We start from the raw sequence: 13,405 nt of genomic DNA on the forward strand, positions 1-13,405 counted from the left end.
AAAGGTAATTTAAATACTTTTTTTCAACTTCTTTCTTACCTTGTAATAGAAGGTGCATCAAGGCTGGCTTTGGACTGTCAAAGTGCTTTCAGATCCTAGTTCTCAGGACACACAGAGAAGTACTTAAGCACATGGCTCTTGAGCACATGAGCAGTTCCACTTCCAGTCAGCTCATGTGCTTAAAATCTGTGTGAGATTGTCATACACTATGCACCAAGCATTGAAAGTGAGAAGCAGGGATGAGAAAACTTTCTTTGCCTGAAAGACACATTTGGCATTGCAATTGAACAGATACAGAGAGGAAAACAAAGCAACAAAATTGAGAGTTCTTCAAATGATGAAATCCCTTCCTTTCTCAGTTAACATCTTTTTTTTTTTGAGTCTATACATAGTAGATACATCCTGTGGTCCTTCACAAAATCTCCATCTCTGACAAAATGTGAAGTTTAAATACAAAAACTGAATATGTGAAATTTAAGTTCAAAACTAAGAAAAAAACCCAAACTCTATCCTATCATCTTTACATTAAGAGTAGGAATATTTTCCTTATCAAGGTAACATCCTTTGATAAAGCGCTGGAGGGCTTTGTTATCCCAACATAATATTATCCAACAGTAGCACTGGGAGAAAAGCCATTTGGCTGGAAGTAGCATAAGGCCAAGTTGCAAACCACAGGCAATGAGTCCTCTGCCCTTCTTTAAATGATTAAGTGTCAAAAAGACTATGTGCTGAGTGCTGCGATACAGAGACTGCGTGCATGGTGTTCATTTCTTCCTCATGCCTCGTACAGTAGACTCAGTCCATAAATGGGCTCCACATGTTCCTAGGGTTGCATTAAGTATTAGTCAGGTTAAGAGTGATGCCAAGGCAATTGATATGGTGGTGTGGTGTGTCAGTAAAAAACACCTTCCAAATAATTATTTCATCATGAGAATTGATCTAACCTGTGTCTGCATTTGGAGGATAAAAAAAAAAAAGAAAAGAAAAAAAAAATAATTAGTCTGCATGGTCAAATAACACTAAAAAAGTACTAACAAATTTGTCTCAGAAAAAGGGATGGGTTTTTAATATACATGGAGACAACATACTGAATTTGTATTCCTGCCACTTGAATTTACTCAACTAAAGCCTCTTTGGGCTGTAGGCTTTATGCTTGTAAACTGTGGGTGATGATATTTCTTGTGATTTTTTTTCAGAGGCTTACTGCTTGGGAATTGTTACAAACATATGGGTTGATGCTTGTACTAACTTTGTATTTAATCTCTTAAAACAGTTTTGATCTCGTTACCATTGGTGGGATCTCCATTATCCTGCACTTTGAGCGGGCTCCCTTCATCACCCAGGAGCACACTCTGTGGCTGCCGTGGGATCGCTTCTTTGTGATGGAAACCATCGTCATGAGGCATGAAGAGAACGAAATCCCAAGCTGTGATCTCAGTAACTTTGCCCGCCCCAACCCTGTGGTCTCTCCATCTCCTCTGACATCTTTTGCAAGTTCCTGCTCAGAGAAAGGTCCCATTGTTCCTGAAATCCAGGTATGAATTGTCTGAGCCAAGGAGAAAGTAATCCATTGCCTTTCTGTGCTTCTTTAGCCTGCTTTTGCAACATGAACACAACTGTTCCGTGTCTTCCTCTATTCCCCTGCTTTACTGAAAAGAAGCATTCCCTGTTTGTTGCACCATTTTTGAAATGTTTGCCAGGAGCTCTCTCTCACAAGCTTGTACTTAGACAAAAGGTTTCTTTTCCCTTATCCCTGAGAGATGGAAGCAAAGCACTTGTGGCCAACAGCAAAAACCTATGTTTGCTCTGTTCTGCTTTCACCTCTCATCTGCTGGAGGTGGACTGAGAACCACATGTGACCCACAGCAAGCCTTCAGGCAGCCCTTTGGCATCCAGTATCCCCAGCAGAAGGATGGTGGTCTGTTTACAGTTTGAATGCCTTTCTTCTGTTCAGGAGCAAATTTCACCCCTTTCACCCACTTGGCATTATGTACCTCAGTGGCAGAGTATCAGTTGTGAACTTTCTCAGAGTCTGAAGCCTCTTACTCTGCAAAGCTGCTGAGATGTGCAGTCAGCCAGGAGGTAGCTGGCAAGTGTCCAAGCTGTGGAACACCTGAGCTTTATTGTATTTCATGACACTTGGGATTGATGAGCAAAGGAGGGTTACTGTTAATTTCTTGTCCTCATTTTCCTTTTTAAGGAAGTGTGAGTCAGATACAGTAATTTAACAACCTCTGTGGTTTCAAAGTATTTTGCCAAGTGGAAATTTGGATTTTAAATGGAATAATCCAAACAACTGAATTATCCATTTTTCTTTAAAATACTTGCGGTGGCGGAATACATGGATGTAGCAGCATTCAGGCTTTCCTTGCCTGGGTGTTTTATTGCCTGGGTTTCAGATGTCAGCATTCAGCATGCTCTCAGTATTGCCTTTAGCAACAAATAATAGTCTATCAAGGTAGAAATAATAACAAGTGTAGCGACAAATTGTATGCATCCCACTTGGCTCCATTGGGGTTGTGGTAGCATTAATGAGGAAAGAAGTAACTTTATGTCTTCTAATTTTAATACACCAGGTACTGAACCCAGCAACTAATCAAGCTAGTGGTCTCTTTACCTTTCCCTCTGGACCATATCCTGTGATCCTTTCACACACTAATTTCCAATTACAGTGTTCATCCCAGCATAATTACTAATTAACTCTCATATCTTATAAAGTCCAAAAGATTGTAAGTTCCTTATTCAGTTTTCATATCTCTTTTTTTTTCTAAACCAACAAACACTGTGAAAGTAATGTTCAGCACTGCCTGGGAAAGAAGCAAATATCTAATACAGTGCAACTATAGTCATAACCTCACTCATTATTTGGTAGGATACTCATTAGATTGCCTTAATTATATCTATTGAACTAAAATATTCTAAAACTCCTTTTCAATACAAGTGTGTGCCTGTCTATTGCCTATGAAAGCAGCCAGGGTTGTAGATCATAAGCAATGGTTTGGTGAAGCTCCTTAGCTGTAGATCGCAGAATCATAGAATGGCTTGAGTTGGAAGGAACCTTTAAAGGTCACCTAGTCCAAACCCCCTGCAATCAGCAGGGACATTTCAACCAGATCAGGTTGCTCAGAGCCCTACCCAACCTGACCTAGAACACTTCCAGGGACATTTATCTCCTGGGCAACCTGTGCCTGTGTTTCATCACCCTCATCATAGATGTTTAGTGCCATTTGCAATGTCCTGCAGACATCCTGCTTGGCCTCTAACTGCCAGTCCATAATGATCCCCCTATCAATGTCCTGCATTGTATCTGCCAGACCCCAGTAAATGTTACAGATAACTTGAACATCCCCGGTCACACTTGACACCTGTAGTTATAGAATCTAATTAAGACATAAGTGGGATTCGTTTTGAGATTATGGCACGTAAATAAGTTGTTCATGCAGTCATCTGGTTGTGTGCTAGAAGTCCAGGCTCCCATTAAAGCTGACAGAAATCTAATCAATACCATCAGTGAAGCCTACAGGTCAATTAAGCAAACCATCTTGAAGGGATCTGGTTTCCACTGACAGTATTGGTTAGATCTCCACTGTCTATAATTGATGCTTACATCCCTGTCTCACTTGCACACACATATACATCAACATCTGAGTTTAGATGCCTCAAACTGGAATTTAATCCCCCTCTTAATTTTACATGGCAAGAACAACCTTATAAAGAGGCTGTCTCTGCCCATTAGCCATGAAGAGACCTAGAAGAGTAGTTCAGGGGATACTCCTAACTTTTAGGTTCCTAAGTTTAGATAAGTTGAATCCCATACGTGATGGGCAGTACATTTCTCATGTGTCAAATGATTGAGCTAAAACCTATAAAGCTGTATTCCTCCTCAAATATTGACACCTGAAGGCTAACAGAGTTTGTGGTGCAGGAGTATACATGAGAATTGGATTTTATGGTAGGGTTCTGACTGTACTTCAATTCATAAATTAACTACTTTTCATTGCTATACTTCATATACACGTAATAAAAAATAACATAGCTGTCAGGTTCTTCAGCTGCATCTCGTAATGCACAGTTCTCAGTAGAGAAATGGTAACTATAAAAGGTGTGAGCACATAGCTGGGAGGAGGTGACAAGTGGATGGCAGGGCTGGGAAAGAGATTTTGACAAGTGGGCAGATAGAAACCTCATGAACTCCAACTAATAAATGTAGTGTCCTCTACTTGGATGCATTCAAAAGACTAAATAATGCATTTTAAGTCTTTGGTTCAGGTGCCTAAAGACAGAATGAGTGCAATTTAAGATGCTCTGAAGTGTTTCTTCAGGCCTCCAGCTGTAGCTTCAGAAAGGTGAAATCTCAAGAAGGTCCATGTCAGATCTGTCATCCCCTTGCAGAGGTTTTGAATAATGTAGAACATCTCAAAAGCACTAGATGTCTATGTTAAGGCCCCTGAATCAGGCCCTAAATGCTTTTCTTTCTCAAAATTCCTCCTGGGCATCATGTTTACAAAGAAGACTGATTGTTCCTTTCCATATCTGCTGCCAGAGTGAAGAGTACCTGTAAGAGAAATCTATAACCCAGCACACAAGATTTTCTATATCACCTCGTGCAAAAAGTGGAAGAATTGCTACTAACACAACCATAGATAAACACCCGTGAGGTTAGGGAACACAGCAGTGAAAATTGCTAAGTTGTGAACGTGCCTAGTAAGCCTGAAGAGCCAATTCTTCTGCCTGACCAGCCTGCTATTATATGTTATATTGGTTAGTCTATAATACTCTAAGGAGCATTAGTATTTCTTAAGGACCTCAGGCACAGCATATGAATTTGTCTGGACCAAACAGCAATTACCAAATAGAAATAAGGGCACAATTCAGCTGTCATTACTTTTGGTGCGTTCAGAGTATTTTAAGGCTTATTTTTCCTCTCTTCTTCCATCAGCGTCCTACTGGATTATACTCCTTCCACCAAGACCCTTCTTTATTGCTAAGTCAACACCACTTGCAAACTACAAATGTGTTTTGGATAATCTGAATTACCATTTGAACTCACTCTTCAAGCAGACACCTTTAAACGCGTCCTCTTGTGCTGCTCAGTGCCTTGGTACTGATGTGCTGACCCTTTCTCTGGAATGGTAGACAGCAGAGACAGATCATGACAGAGAGAAATAATTGATTCTGACAGGGATTTGAACGAGACATTGCAAAGAGTACCTCCATGACAATTATTTCTTCCTGACTTTCTCCTAGAGAAGTTACGCAGGAAGACAGATATGGTACAAGAGACTACCTTTACTACAGCTTGACTCAACTGGTCTCTGGTTGAGCCTGGCCCCAGCCTAGCTCGTTGCTGAGTCCATAAAATATATTTTAAAATTCCTGGGTTTTCCCAGTTCTATCATTTTTCAGCCTCCTAAGCACTGAGATATGTAAATTGTAAAGACTGCATTGGAAAAAGTAAATATTTATAAGCACAGTGGAACAGTGCTTTAACTTCTGGATGTGTCCACTTGTCAAGTGCTGCAATGCTCAGAGGCTGAGTTACCACTTGAAACAGTGTTAGTCCTTGTATAATAGCGTAGAAGAGGTCTTTTCAGGGGACAGATTACATGATTTGTCATTATTTATAATACTATCAAAAAAAAAAGAAATTTGTCACTCCAGGGGTGTTTGGTGCATCTGCACAGGAGGTGAGTATAGGAACCACGTAGCTTGGAGGATACCAGAATGGTGATGATCCCCTCCTGATGGGTGGATCTCTTGACACATCTACTTTCAAGCCTCCATGCCCTAATATTACAAAAGCCAATTACTTATGGGGAGTTATTTTCACATCTCATTTAGTGTCTGGCACACCAAAATATTTCAGAAGTTGCATAGGAGGACACTGCTGGTTGTGACCTTCTGACATTTGTCATTCACACCAAATTTTCCAGCTCACTGCTGAGCTTCTCCCTTCATCTTTCAAACTCTGCCAAAGGTTGTTGGCTTGTACATGCCCATAATGGGTGCTTACCTAAGAGTGACATTTTCTGGAAAGAGACTACTGATTTTTTTTCTCCCGAGGCTTAAGAAAGAAATTACTTTTCTTCTCAGAATTTAGCATGGGAGAATCGCAATAGTGTCAGGGATGTACATTTAACTGCTTTCCAAAAAATTTCCCTGTATTTCTCCAACTAAAGAAAAAGAAAGAAGTTTTAAGATCTGGTTATACTTTAACAGGTAAATTACCTGAAAATTCCATCTTTACTGAGACTATTCTCAAAGCAGAATAGGGAAAGACAAAAGTTTCCCTGCTGTTTCTCCAGTATTTGTTGAAATTCTGTAGTTGAATGGAAACATGTGAGGTAACTGTCTCAGTCAGTCAGAAATATCCACAGTCATGGCTGGAGGAGAAAATGAAGCAGCTCACCTAGAATACAGAGGAATTTGGAAAAGGAAGGAAAGGAGAATGCAAGGGAAGGGAAGGGGGTTGATGGTGTAGGTCAGGCCAAAAGCTTTATCATGCAGGTAAAGAGGGGAGAGAATTTTAAGCAAGGACCAGGGTAAGTAAGAACAAATGTAAGGTCAGAAAATGAGGAGCAGGACACAGGAATAAAACAAAAATCTAGAGGTAGATCAGGCAAAGAGGGCTGGAAGTGAGGTCAGAGAGAGCAGTTTCAAAGGAGGAGAGTTTGGTAAGTCAGAAGAGGGAGAGTGGAAGCAGGATTCACTAAGGACATGGAAAAAAATGGCAGGTTATAATCAGGCCTGGGGAACACCCATAAGGATACAGGCCAAATAGGGCTTTATATTTTACTAGGAAAAAGAATCCAGGAGACAAAAATTAGCAGCCATAGAAACCTACCAAGATAAAGACAGAAACTGGAAGATAAACTGATGGGCTGGGATAATCTCAGACCCCAAGTTCCTTTCACCATGGGTCCTGGAACTTCTCTTCACAGTGAGTCCCATTGTAAACACTGACTTAAATGTGATACTTTGGTCTCCTGTTCTCCCGTCTAACAGAAATGGAGAAAGAGGGGTTGATTCCTTGGCTTCCACAACTACCCCTATAAATTACAAATATCATTTCATACTTGATGCCTACTAGGTGTGCTTTTTTAGACATGTCTAGCAGAGCTTTTACGAAGGTGTGTTTGAGAAATTACAGCCTCTCTGCCTTTTCCTGTCTGCTCACTGCTGATTTAACACCTCCTGGATTGCTTTTCCACAGGCTCTACAGGAGGAGATTAACATTTCCGGTAGTAAAATAAAAGTGAGTTACCTGAGCAGTCGCACAGCTGGCTACAAATCAGTCCTGAGGATCAGCATGACCCACCCCACCATCCCTTTCAACCTCATGAAAGTCCACCTCATGGTGGCTGTCGAGGGACGTCTCTTCAGAAAGTGGTTTGCAGCTGCTCCAGACCTGTCCTATTATTTCATCTGGGATAAGACAGACGTCTACAGCCAGAAGGTCTATGGGCTCTCAGAAGCCTTCGGTAAGTGATCCCAGAGCTTGTGTCTTTTTAGAAGCAGCGAAGTGGCAATGCACAATCCTTGTCCTAGATTGGTATGGTCCAGCTGCTAATAGATAAAATGGCCCTTGCTGGTTCACTGCTATTTCCCTGGAGAGAATTTGGCCCAGCTGTTCAGACAGCACACACTTCCCCAAGAGATGATTACTTCTCTGTTCTGTGGCTCGTGGACCAGCACATACATCCTGAGCTTCTACTATCATATTCATCCAGAAGGAATGAATGGCAACTGGAGACATTTGGCTGCCTCTCACCCATTGTCAAAAGCTGTCAGCACTACTTTGAAATAAATCCCTAGAAAGCCCTGATCTCTACTGCTTCTTGTGTCTGGCCTTCAGGGTTACTCTAATCTTAGATTACCTTTTGTTACCCATTCAAGAACACCATCTCAAACTGAGGCATGATGGTCTTCTCTCTTGTGCCTCGTACATTCATTTATATTTGCAAAAGACTGTCAGAAGCTGCAAGACAGAGAATAGAAAGGCTCTGCATACTCAACAGGTCACATCCCTAGCACTAGCCATTGTGGCCTATGCCAGCCACTACAGAGTTTGAAGTCCACAATGGATCAGGAAGCTGTGCTGTGGAGGTGTGTAGACATAGTTCATTACTCATCCTGCTGCCATCTCAGACCTCACCCAGCGAGCCCTGTGCAATGGTGCTAGAGGGAAGGGGTGTCACCATTTAGCTCTGGCCCAGCCTGATCAGCAGCTGAACATGAACAGTTGTCATCCCAGTCCCCACATGCCCCACCCCTCTAGGCGGAGGGGAAAGGGAATTGAGATACTTGTGGACTGGAATTTAAAAGTAAAACAGCTTTAATTAAACCATAATAAGGAAAATACTGTTAATCAAATAATAAAATACATACAAATACTCAAAATTGCCCCCCATCCCAATGACTGCATCACCACTGATGCAGTAAAACAGGCATTGGAAAACGTCCAAGGCTGGACTCAGCAGCAGGAGGGAACTGGATTCAGGAACTGGATTCAGGAGTGCATGCAATCGGGATCAGGGGTAAAAAGACAGACAAGGTCCATATTGGGCGCCAGCCGTCAAGGAAGACAGCTTGACCCTCATGATCCCTTAGTTTTATACCAAGCATGTCATATATGGAACAAAGTACTCTGCTGGTCAGTTTTAGGTCACCTGTCCTGTCCAGTCCTCCCTGCAGGTGTGACCCTTTCATGCCCATTTCACTTACAGCATTCCACCAACTTGAGGACAGCCTTTGTCTCCATAAGGACAGATGTAATCAATGGCCTTTCTGCGCACCAATGCGCCCTGTCATCACTTCTATGGAGAAGTACTGTCTGAAAAACAATTTCAGAAAATGAAGTTACTTAGAAAAGGCTGAGCTGAACAGTTAGAAAACTGATTCTGCTCTAGCTTAAACCAGAACAAGGGGATATTTTGATTGTATAGTGAGCAGAGGTGATGCAGCTCTGCAGTGATTGCTTCCCATCTGATCAACCCCCAGAGGACATTCAGCTACAGGTCTTTGATAGAGTCTAGACTAGACCTTCCAGGCTGCCAAGGAAATGTTGTCAGCAAAATGAGAGTGATCCCAGATTAACAAATAGTCCTCTTGTTGACAGAAGGGTGGTTCACTGATCTCTCATGGCTCAACTGGAGGTAAATCCGTTTAGAGGCGCTGTAGGGTGCCTTGTTTTCTAGGAAAAAGAATGGGTGCCTTCCTCTCAGGCTCAGCTGCCTTGAGCAGGCTGAATGATAGAACTTGCTGAGCCTTACCCAGTTTGGAGTCCACACTGAGAAACATGTCCTGGTAGCATATCCTAAAAGCCTGTGCCTACCTGCTCTTTAAGATGCTATATCAGCAGTGGGTTCTGGAGCATTCCATGATGCAGCTCTACAGCCCTAGAGTACTCAAGCAGGTCTCTCAAGAACATCAGTATTCAGACTTTCAGTGATTCCTACCTCTAGAATGGTGGAAAATGGCAAGCCTTCAGCCTTCATTTCCTAAATTACGTCTTCCTCTGATACTGTCTGATTCTGTCAAAAGCTATATTTGATGGGGGATCCCAAGTTCACTCTGTGCTCAGCACTTTTAAAGGGGACTGGGAAACTTGTAAGATCAGACCTTTATTTTTAGCTAACAAAAAAATCACCTGTGTAATTGCTTTTCATTTGTGTAGAATTTACAGTTCTGCCCTGCTTCAGCTGTTAATGCTAAAAAGATCAGATAGGGCAGAAGAAAAGCAGATCAGTTAAAATATATGGCAGGGTTTTGGAACTAGATGATCTTTAGGGCCCTTCCAACCCAAACCATTCTATGATTCTTCTGTGAAAACCATAAAGGAGTCATTATTTTGTCAAAAACATGATTTTTTTTTCCTTTTACTTACATTATTTTACTCTTAAGCGACTATAATGTGTTCAGTGGAGTTACTCCTGAAAGACTCTGATTAGACAGCATGGCAAGTAAACCCTTTTGGTATTAACAAAGACACAAGCCAGCCTGGTCTAAGACCACTTTCTCTGAGGGAATCGCTGCCCCGTGCCTCATTTGTGTCAAGAAAGGCTATGATCTTTAGCAAGTTCCTGACATGCAGTCTTTGGTCAAAGTTAGTAGATAGGAGTAAAATGCTCCCACTAAGGGGTCCAGCAGTACTTTATACTCTCAAGTACCCATTATTTTAAAATGTCATTAAAACAGTGACTTTTAAATGTTTAACATGTTTGCCCAATACCTACAACCGTATAGACCTTTTTAAATGCAAGATGACCTTTAAAGATAAAAATACTAGGACTCCACATTATAATGATGTCATCTGAAGTCACAAAATCACAGAATTTTTTAGGTTGGAAAAGGCCTTTAAGACCATCAAGTTCAACCATAAATCTAATATGCTAAGTTGAAATGAAATTGGCAGTTGCCTGTAGAAATGTTCTTACCCCTGCTCAGTTGTGTGCTGACTGTGCATTTCTGAGTTGCTAATCTGGGGGGTCTTTATTTCTCTGTTATTCATAGTTTCAGTGGGTTATGAGTATGAATCCTGTCCTGACTTGATCCTGTGGGAGAAGAGGACAGCTGTGCTTCAGGGTTATGAAATTGATGCTTCTAAACTTGGAGGATGGTCCCTGGACAAACATCATGCCCTCAACATACAAAGTGGTAAGTTGTCTATAATATATAACAGGAATAATGCAGTGTTACAAGGCCCTAAAAATTCAACAAAAAGAAAGAAACCCGACCAGCACATGTACTCTCTGACATATTTTGCTAATAAATTATTTCTAGTAACCTACATTTAGGAGCAGTTTGTTGTGTGTAAATACAAAAGAAACTGGCCAGCATGAAGTAGTTGAATGTCGGCATGTCTAACTTCGTAATGTCTTAATAGAAGTGTATTACCAAGGCAAATATTCCTAAAATAACAAAGGGTTGTCTATTCAGATGGGATTTTACAGAAGTCCATCCAGACACACCCTCCAATGTGCGAGTGTACTTGCAGAAACAAGAGGCTTCATGGGACATAGGGAAAAATGGAAGGTCCCAGAGTCCTTTAAGACTGTAGTAGGGTTGAAAGCTGATTAGAACATGTTCAAAAGATGGGAGCACTGTGTCCTGTCCATCTGGATGATAACAGCAGTATGGGAGGAAACATTTAATTCAGCCTACATCACCACTGAAAACACTACACTTACAGGGAATGTAAGCAGATGAAATATTTCTCTAGAGACTACACCATGGTCTCTTATCTTTCCATGAGCTGTGTAATTTCTTTTTACCTGGTAGGCTGCAAATTACAGAGCAAGGAGGGACAGAAAGGGGAGGTGAAAATTCATGAGAGGCTGAAAAGTGTATTTCTTTCAAAGGTAAAGACAGTCTTGTTCTCCCTACATGCTTCTGTTCTGCAGGAAATGTAATGGGTCTATAAAACTACTTATTTCAGATAAGGGGCTCCTCATCTGAAACCATCACAAAACAATACTGTGAAAGATGATAAACTTAGTTGCTTCTGGACAAATTCTCCAACTGACATCCAGCATTGCCAGTTTGTGCTCCCTTTGGTCTCAGTTTCCTTGTGTCTCTTTAATTTCTTTATTACTGTTTTCTCTCTCTAGGAATCTTGCATAAAGGAAATGGGGAAAACCAGTTTATTTCCCAGCAGCCACCTGTAATTGGAAGCATTATGGGCAATGGCCGCAGACGTAGCATTTCTTGCCCAAGCTGTAATGGTCTTGCAGATGGGAACAAACTCCTGGCTCCTGTTGCCCTAACATGTGGGTCTGATGGAAGTCTTTATGTTGGAGATTTCAACTACATCCGAAGGATTTTTCCCTCTGGCAATGTCACCAACATCCTGGAGCTGAGGTACACTGTGCTGAATGTGGCCGTTATAGTTATGCCCTTAAGTTCTGCAGAACTCTTATGTACCCAAAAGGAGAATGAGCACAAAAATACAGCAAAACAGAAAACAAAAGCAGTCCAGATCTGCCTCTTCTGCAACTCTGCTGACTTCGATGTACCCCAGAGAAACACGGGCCTAACAAGTTCTTCCAGAATTGAATCGCACACCAGAAATACTGACACATTTCTGTGCCGTTAAATCAAACTGTGTTGATGTCTGCCTTTCAGTGTAGTTAGAGACCAGTGGAAATGCTTAAAATTACAATAAACCTTTGAGATAATGTAAACTTGGAAGGACACAGCACTGATGATTATGTGTAGAGGTTAATTGAGACAAGTGGTCGTTCATAATTAAGACCAGCTGATAGAGTCCCCCACCCGAGGAGATGCAATGCTGGACTTTATGGTCACCAATACAAGCAAACTCATCAGTGATATTAGGATTGGGGGCAGCCTGAGCTGCAGTGACCATGCACTGGTGGAGTTCAAGGTCCAGAGGGATGTGGGACAGGTGAGGAGTATAGTCAGGACCCTAAATTTCAGGAAAGCAAACTTCCAGATCTTCAAGGAATTACTCAGTAGGATCCCTTGGGACATGGTCCTCTGAGACAAAGGAATGGAACAGGGCTGGAAAATATTCATGGATGCTTTCCATAAAGCGCAAGAGCACTCAGTCACCATATGTAGAAGATCAGCCAGGGAAGGGAAGTGACCAGCGTGACTCAGTTGAGACCTGCTGATTAAACTGAAGAAGAAGAGGGAACTGCACAGGCAGTGCAAGCAGGGACAGGTAACCTGGGTCGTGTATAGGAACACTGCCCAGTTGTGTAGGGAGGAAGTCAGTAAGGTCAAGGCGCAGCTGGAGCTGAACTTGGCAAGGGAAGTAAAGGCTAATAAAAAGGGCTTCTACAGGTACGTCAGTCAAAAGAGGAAGGTCAAAGAGAACATATCCTCACTGATGGCTGGAAATGGTGATCATGTATTAACAGACGAGGAGAAGGCTGAGGTGCTTAACAACTCTTTTGCCTCGATCTTCACTGATAACTGCTCTCCTCAACAGTCCTGTGTCATGGGACAGCAAGATGGACACCATGGGGGTAAACGCCCTCCCATTGTAGAGGAACCTGAACATATATAAGTCTATGGGACCTGATGAGATGCATCCCAGAGTCCTGAGGGAATTGGCTGATGTGGTTGCCAAACCACTCCCCTTGATATCTGAAAAGTCATGGCAATCAGGAGAAGTCACTGTTGACTGGAAGGGTAACATTGTGACTATTTTTAAAAAGGGCAGAAAAGACGACCCTGAGAACTACCGACCTGTCAGCTTCACATCTGTGCCTGGGAAAATTGTGGAACAGATCCTCCTAGAAGCTATGCTAAAGCACATGGAGGACATGGAGGTGATTAATGGCAGCCAGCATTAGAGAGGATGGGGAAAAAACATCCATTAAAAACATGGAAGGCGAGCAAAAAGTATAGATATATCATAACTCCTGAGGAAATGAAA

General features: G+C 41.9%; 1 protein-coding gene across 6 annotated transcripts in view; it reads left to right on the forward strand.

Moving 5' to 3' along the window:
- The window catches only part of TENM4 (teneurin transmembrane protein 4), a 373,803-nt gene that overhangs the window by 294,948 nt on the left and 65,450 nt on the right, over positions 1-13,405 (forward strand). For all 6 annotated transcript variants that reach the window (XM_069883272.1, XM_069883268.1, XM_069883269.1 and 3 more), the window contains 4 exons: positions 1,274-1,535; positions 7,214-7,481; positions 10,513-10,656; positions 11,610-11,859. In XM_069883272.1, coding sequence (XP_069739373.1) covers positions 1,274-1,535; positions 7,214-7,481; positions 10,513-10,656; positions 11,610-11,859 — 924 coding nt within the window. The remainder of the gene's footprint in view (positions 1-1,273; positions 1,536-7,213; positions 7,482-10,512; positions 10,657-11,609; positions 11,860-13,405) is intronic.

The sequence above is a fragment of the Phaenicophaeus curvirostris genome, chromosome 1, assembly GCF_032191515.1.
Source record: "Phaenicophaeus curvirostris isolate KB17595 chromosome 1, BPBGC_Pcur_1.0, whole genome shotgun sequence".
NCBI classification, from domain to species: Eukaryota; Metazoa; Chordata; class Aves; order Cuculiformes; family Cuculidae; genus Phaenicophaeus; species Phaenicophaeus curvirostris.